At 39.7% G+C, this 22031-nt stretch overlaps 1 protein-coding gene across 1 annotated transcript; it reads left to right on the top strand.

The window, feature by feature from the left end:
• Window positions 1–147: 147 nt before the first annotated feature.
• znf513a (zinc finger protein 513a) lies at window positions 148–15815 on the top strand. The gene is made up of 5 exons (XM_057823438.1): window positions 148–382; window positions 4100–4233; window positions 7129–7263; window positions 12520–13230; window positions 14836–15815. Exons 2-5 carry the CDS (start codon window positions 4194–4196, stop codon window positions 15669–15671), a joined length of 1722 nt encoding a protein of 573 aa, XP_057679421.1. The 5' UTR covers window positions 148–382; window positions 4100–4193; the 3' UTR covers window positions 15672–15815.
• The last annotated feature ends 6216 nt before the right edge of the window (window positions 15816–22031 follow it).

A 22031-nucleotide genomic window follows, 5' to 3' on the forward strand; every position in this document is an offset into this window, starting at 1 on the left:
AAACAAAAATCCATTTGTTTCGCAATAAACACGTCACACAAAGACGTAAAATTTCAATTTACCGCGTTTACTTTGTCGAAACAAACGTTTGGATGCCGTTAAAAGGGGCTCACAGGCTACCGCAACAGCGATGCGGGCTTTAAATGTGAAGCTCCGCCATCCCCCTCCGCCGGAAGTCGCCTTGTTGTTCCTCGCTAGGAGATCACACAGGCGAATCAGAAAATCAATTAAGTTATGAAAAATACCATTAATTGCCTTTCTTTGTCGCCGCGGCTCGCGAAGAAATGGCGGACGTGCGGAGGTGGCGAGATCGCGGGCCCTCACGACTCATTTAGCGGGGTGCGCTGCGGCGGCGTGGAGGGGGACTACTTTCTCCGGTTAGGTAAGTTAGCATGACAAGTTGACGTTAGCTACCTTCATACGTGCTGGTTGTGTTTTTTGGGGGGAGCATCGACGTCGACTGCTAGTTATGTTTAAGGGCGATCCTATTGTGCGTGCCTTGGGAGATTATCGATGATTTAGGCAGTGACTAAAATATGAAATTAAATGGCGTTTTCAGCCTTCTTTTCAAGATGCTAGCCGCATGCTCTTCTGTGGACGGCTTGTAATGAAGTCGGGTTCTTTGGATGCATTTTTTTGGGTAAAAGGTTAGGTTGGAAAGCATTAATTTAGTAAAAAATGACATACAAGTGGGTTAAATTGTTCACCTATGTTTATAAATTGATGGTCAATTAAATGTAAAATAGCTTTCGGCCACTGCAAGTGAATTTGTCATTTTGTCGCATGATTACAACGTCAGCTAGTATGTCACGTTTCAGAGATAAACTGGTTTTCATGAAACTTGCATTGTTAAACGCATCTTTTAACCCTGGAGAACCCACGGGGTCAAATTTCCAGTTGTTTTTAAAGTTGAGGTGAAAATGCAGCATTTTTTTTTTTTTTTTTGTAAATGTCTTATTAGGCTCGAGCGTTTACGTCACAGCAGCACGGGATCGTGCGAGATTTGCGACAACGCAGCCATTTCGGAAGCACGTCTGCATCACGGGACATTTAAACTTAACGGCAAATACAATTCAACTACGAGTGCCAAAGATGGAAAAATGTAGGGAAAACTTGCCAGTTCGATACAGAGACAAACTTGTTACCACAGCGAAGGACAGATATGTGAGCAATTTTAAGGATGTGAACAATGTTGACCCTCACGAGCAAGCCGAACTCAAATGGAATAAAGATGTCGACAAGCTTCCACCACTACGCAAAATGGATATCATGCTGTATTTAGTGTTTGGTGTATGTTACTACACTCATCAGCAATTCCGAAACCACAAATCGCTACAAAGCTACGAACAGTTTTGCTGCGGATGGGTGCGGGATCTGCACATTATGGCCATAGCAAACGGCAACACTATCTTTCTAGCAAAGGTAGGCAATGTGTGTTTACATTAGTCTGTGACCACGGATGTACAATTTTTTTGTTGCAGAAAATGTAGCCTGTGTACAAATTCTTTGCCACTCTCTCACGTCAGAATATTACATCTTTTTCCATTAGGAACGACAGGAATTATGTCTTATGAAGACAATGCACATGTATGCATGCTAGTTGTTTAGCTGTAGCTATAGCTAACAACAGGCCGACTTAGGGCATAAAGTTACTGAAATGTGCGTAAACAAACGAAATTAACTTACCGGAGTGCATAGAGCAAACTCTGTGTGTAAAGAATCAAACGTTATGCCCTTCCTTCTGATCGAGGCCACCCATGCCATTCTTCGACGTTTGGTAAGTTCAGATATGAGCTTTCCCTCGCCTTTTCTCCATGTAGGGATCCGGAAGAAACTCAATGGTGTTCCGTCGAGCTGTACATTCTCCTTTCTATTCGATCGGTTGTTGCAATTCTTTACCGCACAATAATTTCCAACCATTTTTAAAGAGCGACCTGTGTTGAAATGCCTCACTGTTTATGTTTTTCGCTTCCACAGTGGCGATAGAGGCGGAAACCTCGCGAGTGCCACGTCATACGCTCGAGCCTAATTGTCAAGACTTTTTGATGACACAAATCACGCACCAGCTGTTTTTTTACGTTGACCACACACACTAACTTTGACATTACAATTTACAACTCTGAAACAACTACCACAAAAAAACACTTCTTACTCTTCTAACGGCTCGAACGTTTTTTATAAATTAACTCCCTGTCAGCCACTGAAGTCGCTCGATCGCTGCCTACCCTCTTAGACCAAATAAATTGGACGTCTATCGTCGTCAATGGCACTGAAACACGACCAATTCAATGCCTGCCATCACAGTTCAAGTGGATTTGATGTCTGGTGCTGTCAATGCCAATGAATGCATTAAATTTGATATCATTTGGCCAAAAAATGAGAAATTATTGATTTTAAAATGTAAAGCTGCAACGATTAATTGATCAACTCAAGTAATTCGATTAGGGAAAAAAAAGATTCGAATTAAATTTTGCTGCTTGGAGTACTCGTTTAATTAAAGGGGCATTTGTAATGGTTTGTTTTGAAAGTGTTTACATTTAGTTTTATTGATTTGGGTGGATCGACTGCCCTCTAGTGGTGACAGTGACTATGACATAGCTCATTTTACATGGCTGAATCCAGTTGCTCCCTGTTAAGACCAACATAAGCTAAGTTTTTTAATGCATTCGTAATTTAGTTAATTGGTTTATTAAGATGTTTATTGTGGGAATATGTGTTTGAATCATTTGTTAAGAGCATTGTAAAAAAAAACAACAAAAAACATGAGCATTTTATAGCATTTAAGCTAGCGGGCTTTTTCTATGCAAATTAGCCAATTGTTCTTTTGTTGTACTTAGATCCTCATTTATTTTTTTATACCGTTTGAGGCTCAGTTCAGGTATTTTAATTTTCTATGTTCCTTATCCGATTACTCGTTTACTCGAACTAACTAGTTCATCGATTAGTAGACTACCAAAATAATCGAAAGCTGCAGCCCTATTAAAATGTAAACTTGACCCTCAAACACGCATAAAAAATAACCAATGAACATTTCTGAGTCGTAAAACTAAAATAATGTGTGTAACTTGGCCAACAGGGCGTACCATAACGCAAACGTAATCGACACACGTCCGGCACAACTGCTCAGTAAGGTTAATATTTGCAGAGGATAAAGAATATACTGTAATTTTCACACTATAAAGCGCACCTGACTATAAGCCGCCACCCACTAAATTTGACACAAAAACGGCATTTGTTCATAGGTAAGCCGCACTGGACTATAAGCCGCAGCTGTCCTCACTATATATGGGATATTTACGCCAAAAGATATCAACCGGTAACGCTTTATTTTACAGCGGCATCATAAGACTGTCATAAGACCAAATGAACCACCATAAAGCCTTGAACCAATTGGCTGCAGAGCTTCGTTACCTCAAGAAGCTTCATTTGGCCATCACTGTTCTCTTGAGGGAGACATTCAAAGTCTGCTGCCACCTGCTGTCAACGCTGTTGTCATCCAGCATGCCTCCTAGCATGCATTGCAGCGCTACAGATGTAAATAACAAATCAAAATTCATGTTTTGTGCGAATTATTTCTTCAGTTACTGTTCTAGTTGTTTCATGTATTGCTAGTTATGGAATTTGGTAACACTTTATTTGACAGTAGTGCCATTAGACTGTCATAAGACATCATAATTGTGACATCACACTGCCATGAGCATTAATGAATGCTTACGATAGATGTCATTTTGTGTCATCCGGCAAATTCTCTCCCTTTTGAATGGATGTAAAAGAGCCAAGCTGGACATAAATGGAGTTAGTGACATAATTAGCCGGATGTCACTTAATGACATCTGTCAGAAGCATTCATTAATTCCCATGATAATGTCATGTCATTATTATGGCGATCTTATGACGCCGCTGTCAAATAAAGGTCAAATATTAACCCAAATAAATCAACAAATAAGCTGCACTGGACTATAAGCCGCAGGATTCAAAATGAGAGGACAAAAGTAGCGGCTTATAGTTCGGAAACTACGGTGTGCCTGAAATTGTAGACTTGTCGCTTTACAAAGAATATTCCAGATGTGAGCTAATTGTTTTTGTGTTCCATTTTCAGAATTCTCACAAAATCACATGCAGATGTACAACGAGCCAATGGTTGCGAAAGTATGCGCGAAAACATTGCCAACAAATGAGAGGCTGACTGGAAGATGCCAAGGAAAAAACAGCAGCATCCACAGCCAGTCAAGTGTAAGTACTTAGAGTAATGGAGAACATTTTTTGATAACTTTTTTTTTTTTTGACAATGAGTTCATAAGATTGTCATAAGAGTGCCATAATTACCTCCGTGAAGTTGGCCCCCACATCAGACGCAAATTTAGTTTAAAATGTCAATCGTTTGTGCTACATTTGTGCTGTAAAATGTTTTGTTTGCGCTGCTATCGTTGAGATATTGAGATATGAATTGCGTGTGATGACGTCACACAGGCCCCATTTATTGCAAAATGGACCTGAAATGGTGAAATTCGTTTATGCTACGTTTATGCTATTATCGCTATTATATTATTTTCCGTATCCAACTCCCGCAGGTGACGGAGCATACCATTTCTCTCAATAACTGAGGGTATACAGTTGGGCAAATAAGTATTTAATCAACCACTAATTGTGCAAGTCCTCCCACTTGAAAATATTAGAGAGGCCTCTAATTGTCAACATGGGTAAAACTCAACCATGAGAGACAGAATGTGGATAAAAAAACAGAAAATCACATTGTTTGATTTTTAAAGAATTTATTTTCAAATCATGGTGGAAAATAACTATTTGGTCAATACCAAAAGTTCATCTCAATACTTTGTTATGTACCCTTTGTTGGCAATAACGGAGGCCAAGCGTTGTCAGTAACTCTTATCAAGCTTTTCACACACTGTTGCTGGTATATTGGCCCATTCCTCCATGCAGATCTCCTCTAGAGCAGTGATGTTTTGGGGCTATCATTGGGCAACACAGACTTTCAACTCCAGAATTAGTGGTTGACTAAATACTTATTTGCCCCACTGTGTGTATATATAATATATACTGTATGACTGTCTTATGACCCCACTGCCAAATAAAGTGATACCCGTTTTTTTAAATGGAAAAAGTAGGGAGGGGGGGGAATTATTAAAGAGAATGTTTTTTTAAAATTTAAAATAAAAATGTTTAGAAATAATGAAACAGGTTTACTGTATTTAAATCTTTTTCTTGATGAAAAATCTTTGACAGCCCTAAAATAGTAAGATTTTTAATCGAGTTAATCACAGCTTAAAAATTAATTAATCGCAATTCAAACCATCTATAAAATATGCCATATTTTTCTGTAAATTATTGTTGGAATGGAAAAATAAGACATAAGACTGATATGTACATTCAACATACTGTACATAAGTACTGTATTTGTTTATTATAACAATAAATCAACAAGATGGCATTAACATAAACATTCTGTTAAAGCAATCCATGGATAGAAAGACTTAGTTCTTAAAAGATAAATGTTAGTAAAAGTTATAGAAATTTTATATTAAAGCCCCTCTTAATGTTTTCGTTTTAATAAAATTTGTAAAATTTTCAATCAAACTAGTAGCTCACCATTGTTAATGTCAATAATTACACAATTCTCATGGTGCTTAAACCCATAAAATCAGTCGCACCAAAGCGCCAGCAGAGGGAGACAAAAAACACATGTAACAAGTGGCTATGACACTGCTGTCATTTTAATCTGAGCGGGGCATGTGCGTTAATTGCCTCAAATATTTTAACGTGATTAATTTAAAAAAATAATTACCGCCCGTTAACGCGATAATTTTGACTGCCCTAAAATATTTACTATGGCTGCAGCTATCGATTAGTTTTGTAGTCGATTAATCGAGTAATTAGATCAGGAAGATTAAAAAATTAAAATAAAATCATGAGGATCAAAGTACAACAAAAGAACAATTAGCTACTTAGATAGAAAAAGTCCGCTAGCTTATTTGCTATAAAATGCTAACCCTAACACTTATTCCCACAAAAAAACGGATAAATATACCTATAAACTAAATTACAAATGCATAACAAAACACATTAGCTCAAACGAAAACTTAGCTTATACTGGTCTTAACAAGGAGCAGCTGGATTCAGCCATGTGAACTGAGCTATGTCATATTCATTGTTGCCACGAGAGGGCAGTGTATCCACCCAAATCAATAAAACTAAATGCAAACACTTTGAAAACCATTACAACGCCACTTTACTTAAAACCAATACTGAAAGCAACAAAATGTAATCTTTTTTTTAGGGCTGTCAAACGATTAAAATTTTTAATCGACTTAATTACAGCTTAAAAATTAATTAATCGTACTTAATCGCAATTCAAACCATCTATAAAATATGCTTTTTTAGGGCTGTCAAACGATTGAAATTTTTAATCGACTTAATTACAGCTTAAAAATTGATCAATCGTAATTAATCGCAATTCAAACCATCTATAAAATATGCCATATTTTTCTGCAAATTATTGTTGGAATGGAAAGATAAAACACAACACGGATATATACATTCAACATACGGTACATCAGTACTGTATTTGTTTATTATAACAACAAATCAACAAGATGGCATTAACATTATTAACATTCTGTTAAAGCGATCAGTGGATAGAAAGACTTGTAGTTCTTAAAAGATAAATGTTAGTACAAGTTATAGAAATTTTATATTAAAACCCCTCTTAATGTTTTCGTTTTATTAAAATTTGTAAAAGTTTCAATAAAAAAAAATAAACTAGTAGCTCGCCATTGTTGATGTCATTACACCATGCTCACTCCCCAAACCCATAAAATCATTTGGACCCAAGCGCCAGCAGAGGGCGCCAAAAAACAAGTAACAAGTGGTTATGACACTGCTGTCATTTTAATCTGAGCGGGGCATGTGCGTTAATTGCGTCAAATATTTTAATGTGATTAATTTAAAAAATTAATTACCGCCCGTTAACGCGATAATTTTGACAGCCCTACTTTTTTTTTTTAATCGATTAATCCTTGCAGCACTAAGTCTCCAATTCAGACTGACTGTGAAAATATTTCTTGATTAATATTGGCAGCCCTAATGTGCAATTCTTATTTTTGGCGACAGTGGATTCAAAAACTGTTGTAGCCGCCCAAAACGCAGGAAACCTCACCTTCCACACGGACTTCCTTCTGGAACACGACCTTCAATTTACCGATCCTTATCACGACGGCAACATTCTTGGCCTGGAAAAATTCTCAGGTTAGTCGTTTTCACGTCCTTAGCGCAAACTGATTGGACGTCTATCGCCGTCAGTGGCACTGAAACATGATCATTCACAATATGCCGCCAATGTGATGTATGAAAAGAAGCAAAAAAACCTATGACCATTATCATCAAGGACACCATTATGAGAGGGCAGCACATTCATCATCATCATCATCATGTGCTGTTGCCTCTGCAGCTGCCATTATCATTACCCCATCATCATCATCATTACCATCAGCAGCGGCCCTCACAACCATCATCATCATCATCATGAGGCTCTGTAATCATCTATAAGAGAGGGAGGGTGGGGTCGGGGGTGCTATGACCCCCCCCAAAAAAAGGGGGGGGGGGGGGCGACAAACTGCTTCTTTGCTAACATTCTCACTCGACGTCTTGAGAGGGAAGGACGCGTTTTCGTGGCGGGCTCCGAGACGAGTGAGTATGGAAGCTAGTTTTGGTTTCGCCGCGATGTTTCACTCACATGTTGATTTAATGACCTTTTTTAACTGGCAGTTTGTGAGATCATGTTTCAATGCCAATGACTGTGATAGATAGGGGTGAAAATGTTTGTCAAATTTTTGGTAAGAGACCTAGATGGAATTGACACTGGAATTCCCACCATGGCTCTGCGGTGTTTGTCGGTCAAAAGTTGGTGATAAATGTTTGTGTTGGTCCTCCTAATGTAGTACAAGTTGCTATGTCTTTGCCCACGTCATATTGAAAAAAATATATGAACTTTGGGTTTATAGACCCTACTCACATGACGTCACAACCACGCCCCCGCGCCATATTGTCCGTCAACTCGTCACTGTTGATGCATTACCGCTACGTAAATTCCTCCTATTATGGCGTGTTTTTCTGCTCGTTAACATTAATAATCAAAATGGTGAAGGCGTGTGTGGCGGTCGGTTGCAATAACAGAGAAGATAGACGGAGAGACTTGAAGTTCTACCGGATTCCGAGAGACCCGGAGAGGAGAGCGAGATGTGTTGCTGCAATTTGACTAGAAAACTGGGCTCCAAACGATTACCACAGATTATGTAGTAGTCATTTTATATCTGGTAAGATGCATTTAATATATATTTAGAGGGTTTTGGAATGACAACCACAATTAAGATCATTGCTAGGCTAATCGCCGACAACATACTCAGACGTTGTGAATGAACTACCTTAAAAGATATAATTATAAGGGGATAAGAAGTCAGTTGTCATACAATTAATATACAATTTCACTATTGAGGTCAAAAGCCAAAAAATAAATTCAACTAGGGACAATCTGGAGTAGTGCTATCGCACTTCATATTTATTACATATTATACATGTTTGTAGTGAGAGTGCTATCGCTGAACCATATAAACTTTAAAAGCCCTAGCTGAATTGACAAATGACATGAAATACATTAGACTTGACAGTGGATGTTAGCAAGAACAAAAGATATTGAATTGAAAATTTCGTAACTCACCTTCCCGAGCACAAGATAGATTCCTGCCGAATTTTCGTGGCCGAGGACCTGTTTCACCCAACCAGCAACAAAGTATTTATAAGCCTCCAAGCTCTTGAAGTTTTTCAAACTTTCGTGAGAATAGGCTGATTTTGTGTGGACAAGATAGTTGTAAAAATCAGGGTAGCAGATTTCAGGCAGAGACGGCGAAGACAGCGGGTGGAAAAACATCGATTTAGGCATCAAATATGAATCTGGCGAATGGATAAACTGAAGCTTTTCCACATAACGCTTTTTATGCAACGCATCCAATGAGTTTACAGCGTCAGATAACACCGGGGATTCCATGAATTGCTCTATAAATTGCACGACTAATTGAAACCATTGAGAATAGGGCTAAAAAATGTCGGACAATATGGCGGTCGGATACAGCGACACGTTATTTTGTGACGTAGGGGAGTAGGGTCTATAGATGGACCATGAGTTTGTGTCGTGTGGTGTCTTATGTGGAAAAAGTTGACGTTTAAAGTAGGGCTGTCAAACGATTAAAATTTTTAATCGAGTTAATCACAATTCAAACCATCTATAAAATATGACATATTTTTCTGTAAATTATTGTTGGAATGGAAAGCTAAGACTGAAGACTGATATATACATTCAACATACTGTACATAAGTACTGTATTTGTTTATTATAACAAATCATTAAGATGGCATTAACATTATTAATTCTGTTAAAGCGATCCATAAAGACGTGTAGTTCTTAAATGATAAATGTTAGTACAAGTTATAGAAATGTTATATTTAAACCCCTCTTAATGTTTTCGTTTTAATAAAGTTTGTAAAATTTTCAACCAAAAAATAAACTAGTAGCTCGCCATTGTTGATGTCAATAATTACACAATGCTCGTGGTGCTGAAACCCATAAAATCAGTCGCACCCAAGCGCCAGCAGACAAAACAAAAAACACAAGTAACAAGTGGAAATGACACTTTGCTGTCATTTTAATCTGTTTGAGCGGGGCATGTGCGTTAAATGCATCAAATATTTTAACGTGATTAATTTAAAAAATTAATTAACGCGATAATTTTGACAGTCCTATTAAAAATATGTAAAATATCAATCATTGGAGTGGATGTTGATGCTACGTAGATAGTTGCGGCTAACGGGACGCTAACTGCTTATGGTATTTGCTGACATGAACGGCAAATGCAAACCGCTTCCGCTAATCGTCATCTGCACAAGCTGGTAAAACAAAACGCAAATGTGAAGTACGGTGAAATTAAAAATAAAAGAATTGTATAAATGTCAGTGATACGTGTACATGACAAAACTAATTCAAATGAAGGGGCGGTCTTATGTCTAAGCGTTGGCCTATTGGTTATGTAGATACTAATGTTATGCTAAGTACTTATTGTATTCGCTGACATCAACTGCAAATGCGTTTATGCGAATCGTCATCTGCACTTGCTGGTAAAACAAAATGAAAATATAAATGTGCCTGTTGGTTAGGTAGATAGCAACAGGTAGCGCTATGCTAACTGGTTCTGGTATTTGCTAATGTGAACTGCAAATGCACACCGCTTAGGCTAATCTTCATTTAAAAGGACGGTGCACATTAACATTACAACTCATTGTAAAATATGCCAGAATTAGCCAAAAGGCTACTTTTCGTCCGTAGTCCTAGGCCAGATGTACGTAGGCCTCCTAACAATGGTAAAACATTTTTATTATTCATATTCACATGATAAAAAAACGCAATATAGACCATTGCAAAATATTTGGTTAACAAAAAGACTACTCATTGGATTTGGTGATGACTAGCTTAACCGTTCTGTACTAACTTGGTCGTGTAAAGGCAGGCATTGGCTAGTCGATCGACCAATAGGTGTATAGTTCTACACATAAGACCGCCCCATTAACGTGATAATTTTGACAGCCCTAGTTTAAAGCGGAGGTTCAGAATGTTTGAGTTAGCGCGGGTTTAAAGTGCCTGTTATACGAAAAAACATGTTTATTTCATAATACACCCGGTATTTTATGCTCCTGAATGAAGTGGACCACTTGGATGTGTGAAGAAGCGATCGATGTATTTATTGAATTTTTTGAATCCCGCTCAATGAAAATGAGTGACTTCCGGCTTCGGTCTTGCATTGAGGAAGAGGGCGCTGTGACGTGTACGGGAGAAGGAGTCCTCTTCACTATATAGCCGTACTGTTGTATGAGAAGGACTAAGGATTCAGCTGATTTTGCGGATTAATTCGTTTATTTTTCGCATGACGCCAGCCAAACGGCTGCAGAAAAATCTTGCTGTACGATGGAGGGCGTGTGAGCCTTTTTGGGGTTTCAAAAGGTTCCCATTCACCAGTGGATATTGGCCAAAACAAGCCCTACTACTATGGGACCATGGGACTTACGAGGAACTGAGTAAATATTGTGTTTTGTATTATGTCAAATACTGGGATCATTTTAATATGTAGGTGGCTTGCGTTTTGTGGCTGACATGCTCCTTGTCGCACATCCCCCCGCCGGGAGAGCACTATACTCGGCTTATTGCCCTCTTCATGTGCCCGGTGTTCTGTCCGATCAGAAATTGCAACTTTGTGTTAAAGCGAATGCAGCGATTACAAAGTAAACACTACAAACTTTCTTTAAATAAAGGACTACTTACGTTTGATCGTGGATGGGCACGTAAAAAGCTCTCCTCATACACATTAGCTGCACATGTTAGCTGCATAACAACTGCAGCCGCCCTCCTATGAGTCTCTCGCTGTTTACGACTTTGCCATATTCGTGTTGACCATTTGGCAGCTACACGCTCCTCCGACGTCGGCCGGTTTGTCCGGTGGTCATTGTCCAGCCGCTTCCTCGCAAACGAGCCCTTTGCCCTCAGCAGGGGAACGACGAGCTCGAACTTGGTCGCTGCCAGGCAGGTTGCCGATCGGCTAAGACAATCGATAACCCAGTCGTCATGTGAAGTAATCCGGGCTAGTTATGTGTGATTTTCCGCTTCGAGGACTTTGAAACATCACTCGGTTCGGGTTAGCGTGTCGGCTAGCTGTCACGCCTCTTTGATTGTTTTCATTCTCCGAAGCCGGGAAGGGGAAATGACATAAGCCCGATTTATGTGGCATAAAATATCGTTCGGGAGGCGTGACAGTAAAGGTGAAGTCGACAGTTTTGACCATTATGAAGTAATTTTGCCATGTCGTCCTGAATAAATGCATTTTTATTATTTCATATTCCACTTAGCACAAGACTGTTATTTGTCATGACCATTCCATTTATCTAGCTATTGGGGAAAAATACTTGGATGAAAAGAATATCCTGTAAAAATATTGCACCATATGTTTATGTTGTGTGGTGCCTTATACAAAAAAAACGTTCTTGATATTTAACTTTGTTTTTGTTGGTGAGTAATTCTAAATGTAGTAGTAGTTTCTGTGTGTTCACCCACTTGATACTTTATAGATTTTAAGTTTTATTTATGAGTTTTTGTTGTGTGGTGCCAACAAAAAAGTTATTAATATTCAAGTTTTTGCGAGTGGCTAATTCTTTCCCAATATGGAAATTGTGGGTATGTGTGATCATGTACTTTCATAATTTTAATGAACTTTCATTTTTGCACCATAGGTTTGTCATGAGGTGCCTTATACACTATTTTTTTTTTCCAGAGACATCTAGTGGCGGTTTCTTACTATTGCTAATTGAAGTAACAGTTCCTCAAGGAAATTTAGTTGTTGTTGGGATAAATATTGTTCGCTAGCTCGATTTACTGCATCAAGCTAACATTTTTTCCATTTTTGTCAGAGGTAGCTGCTGAGATCGGTTTCTCCGTGTACCCTCTGTGTGATGAGGACAGCTCCGACGGCAGCGGCAGCATGGCTAGCGAAACGGAAACCTCCCACGGCAGCACCCCTGACCACGGGCGCGAGGACGAAGGCAGGGCGGGCCGCTCCGAGCCGCCCTTCCCGCCCTACCTGCAGTGCCGGGGCTGCGGCCAGCTGCGCGACGACCCGCTGGGCGCGGCGCTAGAGCCGGCCGGAGCCTATTGCTCACGCTGCCGCAAGGCGTCGCGGGACGCCGGCCCCGGCGCGGACTTGGCCTTCGGGAGCCCGGCCGGGGCGGACGAGGACAAGAACAAACTGCATTCGTGCCACCTGTGCGGCTTTTCGTCGCGCTACGCCAACCACGTCAAGCGGCACATGAAGACGCACAACGGCGAGAAGCCCTTCAACTGCCCCGTGTGCTCGTACGCCTCGGCGCAGCTGGTCAACCTGCAGCGCCACCTGCGCATACACACTGGCGAGAAGCCATATAAGTGCGAGAGCTGCGCCTTCGCCTGCAGCTCCTTGGGGAACCTCAAGAGGCACCAGCGCATGCACGCGCCCGCCGGCGTCGAGGCCCACTCTGGACCCGCGCAAGGACACCTCGGCCTCAGGCCCCCCGCCGGCAGCAGCCTCAAGAGGCACGATGCCGGTGCCCACACAGCTAGTGAAGAAGAAGACGAAGCTGCCAAAGGTATGAGCCACTTTTCCAGAGGCTTAAAGTGTCTTCAATTAAAATACTTTTCACTTGGAAATGAACAATCTAACAAAATATGCTTTGAGAAAAGTTGGATATTATGCTATTACGGTCATTTCCCCCCCATTTAATATAATAGAAATTTGAATATTTACTTTTATTGACTGAAAAAGATAAAAATTCAAGAGTTTTTATCTTTTATAAATAAATGAAAAATGTAAAAAAAAAAAAGAAAAAGATTTGGTTTCTAATTTTTTTTTTAATTTAAAAAATGAGAATTTCTTTTACTGGGTTTTGCTTTAAAATATAATCAATGCACAAAAGTTTCCTTTTTTAAAATAAAAAGTTGTATAAAGAGTGAAAATAGTCATATTTTTCATTTAAAAATAAAATAAATGGAATATACAAACTGTCAAATGGCGGCAAGCCGCCTAGGATCTGTTTAAAGACACTGCTGATGAGCTGGAATTGGATGCAGGCACGACGCTGGGAACTCATCCCACAAACAATCTGACCAGTAGCAGGATGAGACAAAATCATCCCAGTTGTCATACTAGCTTCGCTTGCTAGCTTGCTACAGCTATTCTCCCAGTCCAGGCCAACCGTGTCATCACAACGCATGTGCATGGCGCCCTCTGTGGGTCAAAACATGTACTAAATATTTTTTTTAAATCAATGTCAATAATATATGTTTCTAATAACATATTTTAGGAAAAGAACAATTATGGCTTATTAGGGCCTACAAGCCTAAGTCCGAGAATCCCTTTTAAGACAAGGCTTTGGAAATGTTTAGGTCAAATTTTTAGGGTTGTAAATACCGTATTGGCCCGAATATAAGACGACCCCCTCTTTTTCAAGACTCAAGTTTGAAAAAAGACTTTTTGAACACCAAATTAATTTTTATACATAAAATAATTACAGTACATCTGAAACAAATGATTATAACATTATATTTGAGAGAAAAAGCACGTTATTTTGCCTCATTCAAATCTTAATATCTGAATATTTAAATATGTAAACTAAAGTGCAATCACATTTGCAAATGAATGGCTTCTGGTTTTTGAAATGTAAATAAACCAATCTATTGTGATGAAACAACAAAATTGCAGTAACTGCATTACCCATCAAAGGGAAGTCTAACTAACTGTAGTCTTGAAACAAATCTGAATAAGGAAAAACATTGCAATAAAATAATGCAAACTGGTGAAACTTGAGAGTAGCTGAGATCTGTCATGACAGAACATTGCTTCAATGATATCCGGCACCATCTAGTGTTGTGAATGCGGAGAGTAGCTGAGATTTTTCATGACAGAACATCGCTTCAATGATATCTGGCGCCATCTAGCGTCGTGAATGGGTTTAACATCTAGACCGCCAATATAAGACGACCCTCTCTTTTTCAGTCTTATTTCAATGCAAAAAAAAAACCCTCTTATATTCGGGCCAATACGGTAATCGTGGTAGCCCCCGACAATCCATCAACATATAAAATGACTCGGCAACAAAATAACCCGCACTTCTGCCTACCCAACCCAACGTCCATTGCGGTCAATGGCATCCAAAGTGTTAGCGACTGATTTTTTTTTTTTTTTGTCATTTCAGAGGTGGCGGCAGCTTCCGCCCACCTGACCCTGGCCGCGCAAAACGCCGACTACCTCTCCGCCTTCGAGAGTCTGAAATCGGCCTCGCCTCCGTCGGCGCCCCCCGTGGCCCGCCGCCCTTCGCTATTCCCCTTCACCTGCCGCTTGTGCGGCGCGCCGCTGGAAGACGAAGACGGCTCGTCGGCGCAAATCTGCGCCAAGTGCACGCTGGAAATGCTGACCAAGGACTCGTCGTCCTCGCCGAGCAGCCCCGGCGGCGTCGGCGACAAAGTGTACACTTGCGCCGCCTGCCCCTTCCTCACGCACTACCCCAACCACTTGGCGCGCCACATGAAAACGCACAGCGGCGAGAAGCCCTACAAGTGCCCGCAGTGCGACTACGCCTCGGCGCACTTCGACAACCTGAAACGGCACCACCGCGTGCACACGGGCGAGAAGCCTTACAAGTGCCACCTGTGCGAGTACGCCTGCGGTAACCTGGCCAACCTCAAGCGGCACCAGCGCGTGCACTCGGGCGCCAAGCCCTTCGTCTGCGCCGTCTGCAACTACAGCTGCAATCAGAGCATGAACCTCAAGCGCCACATGTTGAGGCACACCGGAGAGAAGCCCTACAAGTGCCAAGAGTGCGGCTACACCACCGGACACTGGGATAACTACAAGCGGCACCAGAAGAAACACGGACACGCCACCGACGGCTGGGTCAAGGCGCCCGCCGGCCCCCGGGACGATAAAGGCGGGGCCAGGAAAGAAGCGGCGGCCGTCGCCGAAATGGCTTACATGGCCAGAGAGGGCGCTCAGACTTTACAGCACCCTAACTGGAAACTGGAAATGGTCTAAAATAAAGGCAACCATTTTGTACGGGGGACCAAAGCTGCCAAAATAAAAGTAAAAATAAAAATGACTATAAATACAAAAATAAGAATTAAGATTAAAAAAATATTTAAATTTAAATATCAATTTTTTTATTGTCAATAAACATGAAACATTCAAATGAGGGGGCGGTGTTACGTGTAAGCGCTAAAGATTCTAACGGCTAGCAGTACGCTAACTGCAAATGCTTCACCGCTTACACTAATTGTCTGCACCTGGTGATAGAACAAAAAATTAATTAAATTACACATGAACAAATACAAATGTGAAGTAAAGTTAAAATGATATTTTTGTATTTTTAATTTAACTAAAAGCCAAAGAATGTGCACATTACAAAACAAAATTGCCTGTTGGTTATGTAGATGCTAACGGCTAACGCTACACTAATTTAATCGTATTTGCCGACATGAACTGCAAATACACACCACTTATGCTAATCGTCATGTGCAAACAAACATGAAAATACAAATGCGAAGTAAGGTTAAAATAAAAATATATAAACTTGGGCTGGCAAATGATTAAAATTTTTAATCGAGTTAATTACAGCTTAAAAATTAATTGCAATTCAAACCATCTATAAAATATGCCATATTTTTCTCTAAATTTATATATATTCTGTGAAATAAATTGTTGGAATGGAAGGACACAAGATGGATATATACAACATACGGTACACAAGGACTGTATTTGTGTATTATAACAATAAATAAATCAACAAGATGGCATTAACATTATTAACATTCTGTTAAAGTGATCCATGGATAGAAAGACTACTAACATTTATCTTTTAAGAACTACAAGTTATATTAAAAACCCCTCTTAATGTTTTAGTTTGAATAAAATTTGTAAAATTTTCAATCAAAAAATAAACTAGTAGCCCGCCATTGTTGATCTCAATAATTACTTACACAATGCTCATGGGTGCTGAAACCTATAAAATCAGTCACACCCAAGCGCCAGCAGAGGGCGGCAAAACTCCATAAAACAATTAACAGGTGGGCATTTCACTCTACTGTCATTTAAATCTGTATGAGCGGGACATGTGCGTTAATTTCGTCAAATATTTTAACGTGATTTAAAAAATTAATTACCGCCCGTTAACGCGACAATTTTGACAGCCCTAATATAAACATCAATAAATGTCAGTGAATGTGCACATGACAAAACTAATTCAAATGAGGGGGCGGTCTTATGTGTGTTTGCCTATTGGTTATGTAGACGCTAATGGCTAACATTACTTTTGGTATTCAATGAAATGAACTGTAAACGTACACTGCTTACGCTAATCGTCATCAGCTGGTAAAACAAAAAATATATTAGGACATATGTGAAGTAAGGTTTAAATTAAAAAAATATATATAAATAACAATAAATGTCAATGAATGTGCACATGACAAAATTCAAATGAGGGGGCGGTCTTGTTTGTAAGTGTTGGCCTATTGGCTACATAGATGGTAACGACTAGCGCTATGCTAATTGCTTATGTTATTCGCTGACACTTAGGCTAATCGTCATCTGCACCAGGTGGTAAAACAAAATGAAAATACAAATTTGAAGTAAGGTTATTAAAACTTAGGGCAGTCAAACGATTAAAATTTTTAATCAAGTTAATCACAGCTTATATTAATTAATCGCAATTCAAACCATCTCTAAAATATGCCATATTTTTCTGTAAATTATTGTTGGAATGGAAAGATAAGACACAAGACGGATATATATATATTCAACATACTGTACATAAGTACTGTATATGTTATAACAAATCAAGATGGTATTAACATTATTAACAGTCTGTTAAAGCGATCTATGGATAGAAAGACTTGTAGTTCTTAAAAGACAAATGTTAGTACATGTCATAGAAATTTTATATTAAAACCCCTCTTAATGTTTTCGTTTTATTCAAATTTTTTAAAATTTTCAATTAAAAAATAAACTAGTAGCTCTCCATTGTTGATGTCAATACTAATTATGGTGCTGAAACCCATAAAATCAGTCGCACCCAAGCGCCAGCAGAGGGCGGCAAAACAAGTGGAAATGACACTTTGCTGTCATTTTAATCTGTTTGAGCGGGGCATGTGCGTTAAATTCGTCAAATATTTTAACGTGATTAAAAAGATGAACGCCCGTTAACGCGATAATTTTGACAGCCCTATTAAAAATATGTAAAATATCAATAAATGTCATTGGAGTGGATGTTAATGCTACGTAGATCGTTACGGCTAACGCGACGCTAACTGCTTATGGTATTCGCTGACAAGAACAGCAAATGCAAACCGCTTCCGCTAATCGTCATCTGCACAAGCTGGTAAAACAAAACGCAAATGTGAAGTACGGTAAAATAAAAGAATTGTATAAATGTCAGTGAATGTGCATGTGACAAAACTAATTCAAATGAAGGGGTGGTCTTATGTGTAAGTGTTGGCCTATTGGTTATGTAGATACTAATGTTACGCTAACTACTAATTGTATTCGCTGACATCAACTGCAAATGCGTTTATGCTAATCGTCATCTGCACTTGCTGGTAAAACAATGAAAATATAAATGTGCCTGTTGGTTAGGTAGATAGCAACTGGTAGCGCTATGCTAACTGGTTCTGGTATTTGCTAATATGAACTGCAAATGCACACCGCTTATGCTAATCTTCATTTAAAAGGACTGTGCACATTTACATTACAACTCATTGTAAAATATGCCAGAATTAGCCAAAAGGCTACTTTTCGTCCGTAGTCCTAGGCCAGATGTACGTAGGCCTCCTAACAATGGTAAAACATTTTTACGATTTTTATTCACGTGATTAAAAAATGCAATATAGACCATTACAAAATATTTGGTTAACAAAATAAAAGCCTACTCATTGGATTTGGTGATGACTAGCTTAACCGTTCTGCACTAACTTGGTCGTGTAAAGGCAGGCATTGGTTAGTCGATCGACCAATAGGTGTATAGTTCTACACATAAGACCGCCCCCACATTTGAATTGGTTGGAATTGGAAAAAATAAGAGCAAAGCACTTTTATTTACTGATATTTTTTGTTTTAACCTTAGTTTGGTATTTTTAATTCTCTTATTTCTTCATTTTAGCAGCTTTGGTCCTCCATAATTTTGTGGACATTTCATGGTCTCGTGCTTCTGTGTGCTGTCCTCCCGCCCTACGAGTAAGACGTTAAAGAAACTGCAGTTAAAGACCAGTAAGGTGAAGCTAAAAAATCACTTCTAAATTTCATTTTTGTTGCAGTTGAGTTCAATCTTACGCTACAAAAACAAGTTACTCTGTAACCCAATCAAAATGGACGCCGCATGCTCCCAATAAGGAAGGAAATAAAGCAGATTCATTAGATATATGGTATGGAATAAAAGGTCATTGCACATATTTGTTAACATTGTTTTCTGAGCAATTTGCATGAGGCACGTGCCTTTAAACGACGGACTCCGAGCCAAGTGCTTCTTACTCGCTCTGAAATTTTTATTTTTGGTCCTCGCTGTGTAGATCTTAAATTGTATTTGTGCGTGTCGTCCGTTTTCTCACTGTGAAATTAGCCTGTGGTTTACTTGAAAACAAAAAGATGGCATTATTAGAACGTCAGCATGTCATGAGTTTTATTTTTCTAATGCTATTACTCGACTACTAGAGGTATGTAAGTTAATATATATGATATATACAGGATAGGATGGTTTGTTTAGTTTGCCCCCGAGGGACTGCCATTGACGGCGATAGTCGTGCAATGTGTCGCCGTCAATGACGCTTTTGTATGAGTTATTGTGATCTTGTCTGTTTCATCAATGCCTTAAAAAGCAAGACTTTACACACAAATAAAGTTATTTCATGAAAATATGACTTACTCCCTTATTTTTTTTTTTTTGTCCTCCTCACTAGCAAAAATACCCTTTAAGACAGGAGTCTCCAAATTATTGCACGTCTGGCCGCAGGATATCTTTCCAAAAAAACAGGACGATACCTTTGCTCTAATCTGGTGTTTCCTGTAGTCAAGTGCTGCTTGTTTAAGCAGAAACATTGGTTCAATGGTCTGTGTGCGGTTGGTAGGAACAAAAACCAGGACCCAGACCGTCCCTTAGGACGCCCCTGCTTTAGAACTTTTTTAAAATATCCAATAAAAATACAAAATTTTCATTTAGACCCCTTAAATCTCGAACCCTTCAAATCTCATTATACTCTGTAAAATGGCAAAGACTATGCGCACCTAAAAGCCTTCAATTTTCTCAAAAGCAGAAAGTGCACCTTTTATATGGATCAATATTGGTTAATCATGGCATGACATTCCCCTTAGCGCAGTACCATCTGGTGACAAAAAACGCAACCCAAACAACTACTACTACTGCGCCTTATAATTTGGTGCGCCCTATAGACGAGTTCAGTTTTGAAGTAGGCCAATCATAGGCACGCCTTATAATGCGGAAAATTTGGACTTTGGGGGGGGGGGGGGGGGGGGGGGGTGTTAATTACAAAGAGAATTTTATTTTTCCCACTGGAAGAAAGCATTCAAGCGGCAATCTTTACCAAAGAAAAAAAAACTATATATCTTTTCCTATTGACAGAAACAAGTTTCAGTATTACTAATTTATACACTCACCTGCCACTTTATTAGGTACACCTGTCCAACTGCTCGTTAACACTTAATTTCTAATCAGCCAATCACATGGCGGCAACTCAGTGCATTTATGCATGTAGACATGGTTTAAGACAATCTCTTGAAGTTCAAACAGCATCAGTATGGGGAAGGTGATTTCAGTGACTTTGAATGCGGCATTGTTGTTGGTGCCAGAAGGGCTGGTCTGAGTATTTCAGAAACTGCTAATCTACTGGGATTTTCACGCACAACCATCTCTAGGGTTTACAGAGAATGGTCCGAAAAAGAAAAAATATCCAGTGAGCGGCAGTTCTGTGGGCTGAAATGCCTTGTTGATGCCAGAGGAGAATGGCCAGACTGGTTTGAGCTGATAGAAAGGCAACAGTGCTCAAATAACCACCCGTTACAACCAAGGTAGGCATGTCTGAACGTACAGTACGTCGAACTTTGAGGCAGATGGCCTACAGCAGCAGAAGACCACGCCGGGTGCCACTCCTTTCAGCTAAGAACAGGAAACTGAGGCTACAATTTGCACAAGCTCATCGAAATTGGACAATAGAAGATTGGGAAAAACGTTGCCTGGTCTGATGAGTCTCAATTTCTGCTGCGACATTCGGATGGTAGGGGTCAGAATTTGGCGTCAACAACATGAAACCATGGATCCATCCTGCCTTGTATTAACGGTTCAGGCTTGTGGTGTAATGGTGTGGGGAATATTTTCTTGGCACTCCCTTGGTACCAATTGAGCATCGTTGGAACGCCACAGCCTACCTGAGTATTGTTGCTGACCATGTCCATCCCTTTATGACCACAATGTACCCAACTTCTGATGGCTTCTTTCAGCAGGATAATGCGCCATGTCATAAAGCTGGAATCATCTCAGACTGGTTTCTTGAACATGACAATGAGTTCACTGTACTCAAATGGCCTCCACAGTCACCAGATCTCAATCCAATAAAGCGTCTTACGGATGTGGTGGAACGGGAGATTCGCATCATGGATGTGCAGCCGACAAATCTGCACCAACTGTGTGATGCCATCATGTCAACATGGACCAAACTCTCTGAGGAATGCTTCCGGCACCTTGTTGAATCTATGCCACGAAGAACTGAGGCAGTTCTGAAGGCAAAAGGGGGTCCGACCCGTTACTAGCATGGTGTACCTAATAAAGTGGCTGGTGAGTGTATACAGTAGGCTATATATATTTTAACCATTAGTCTTAAAATATTAATTTTTTTGACACCCACTTGGGGATTCTTGAAAAAAAATAACTGGCACAACAGCCTTTTAGGACTTTTTATGTTTTAGGCACTTCTTACAATTTTTATATATATGTATGGCGGAAAATACTCAGGTGACTTGAAGTTCCGCTCTGAGACCCCCATATTGGCCAAATTTCAAAATTGTCCCATATGCATGTGTGAAACATCATTGGAAAGCTTAAAATCTCAATTTTCTTGAAGAAAAATTTTGAACAGGAGGGTATTTAAAAAAAAAAAAAAAAAAAATCAACAGCAAAACCTTATCTGGAGGTGAGTGCACGCGAGAGCAGAATTACAGACGCAATGACTAACGAGATATTATCGCATACTGACCTTGTTTCGATCCAAAAACTCCATGTAGCATGTATCACTGAGTGTCAAGACACAGCTGTGAATGGCCACAGCTCGATTTTTGGGGGATTTTATCAGTAAAACATGGTCATAAAACAAGGGTTGCGATGCAGAAATCGTAGACATC

Source organism: Corythoichthys intestinalis, chromosome 19, assembly GCF_030265065.1.
Source record: "Corythoichthys intestinalis isolate RoL2023-P3 chromosome 19, ASM3026506v1, whole genome shotgun sequence".
In the NCBI taxonomy this organism is placed as follows: Eukaryota; Metazoa; Chordata; class Actinopteri; order Syngnathiformes; family Syngnathidae; genus Corythoichthys; species Corythoichthys intestinalis.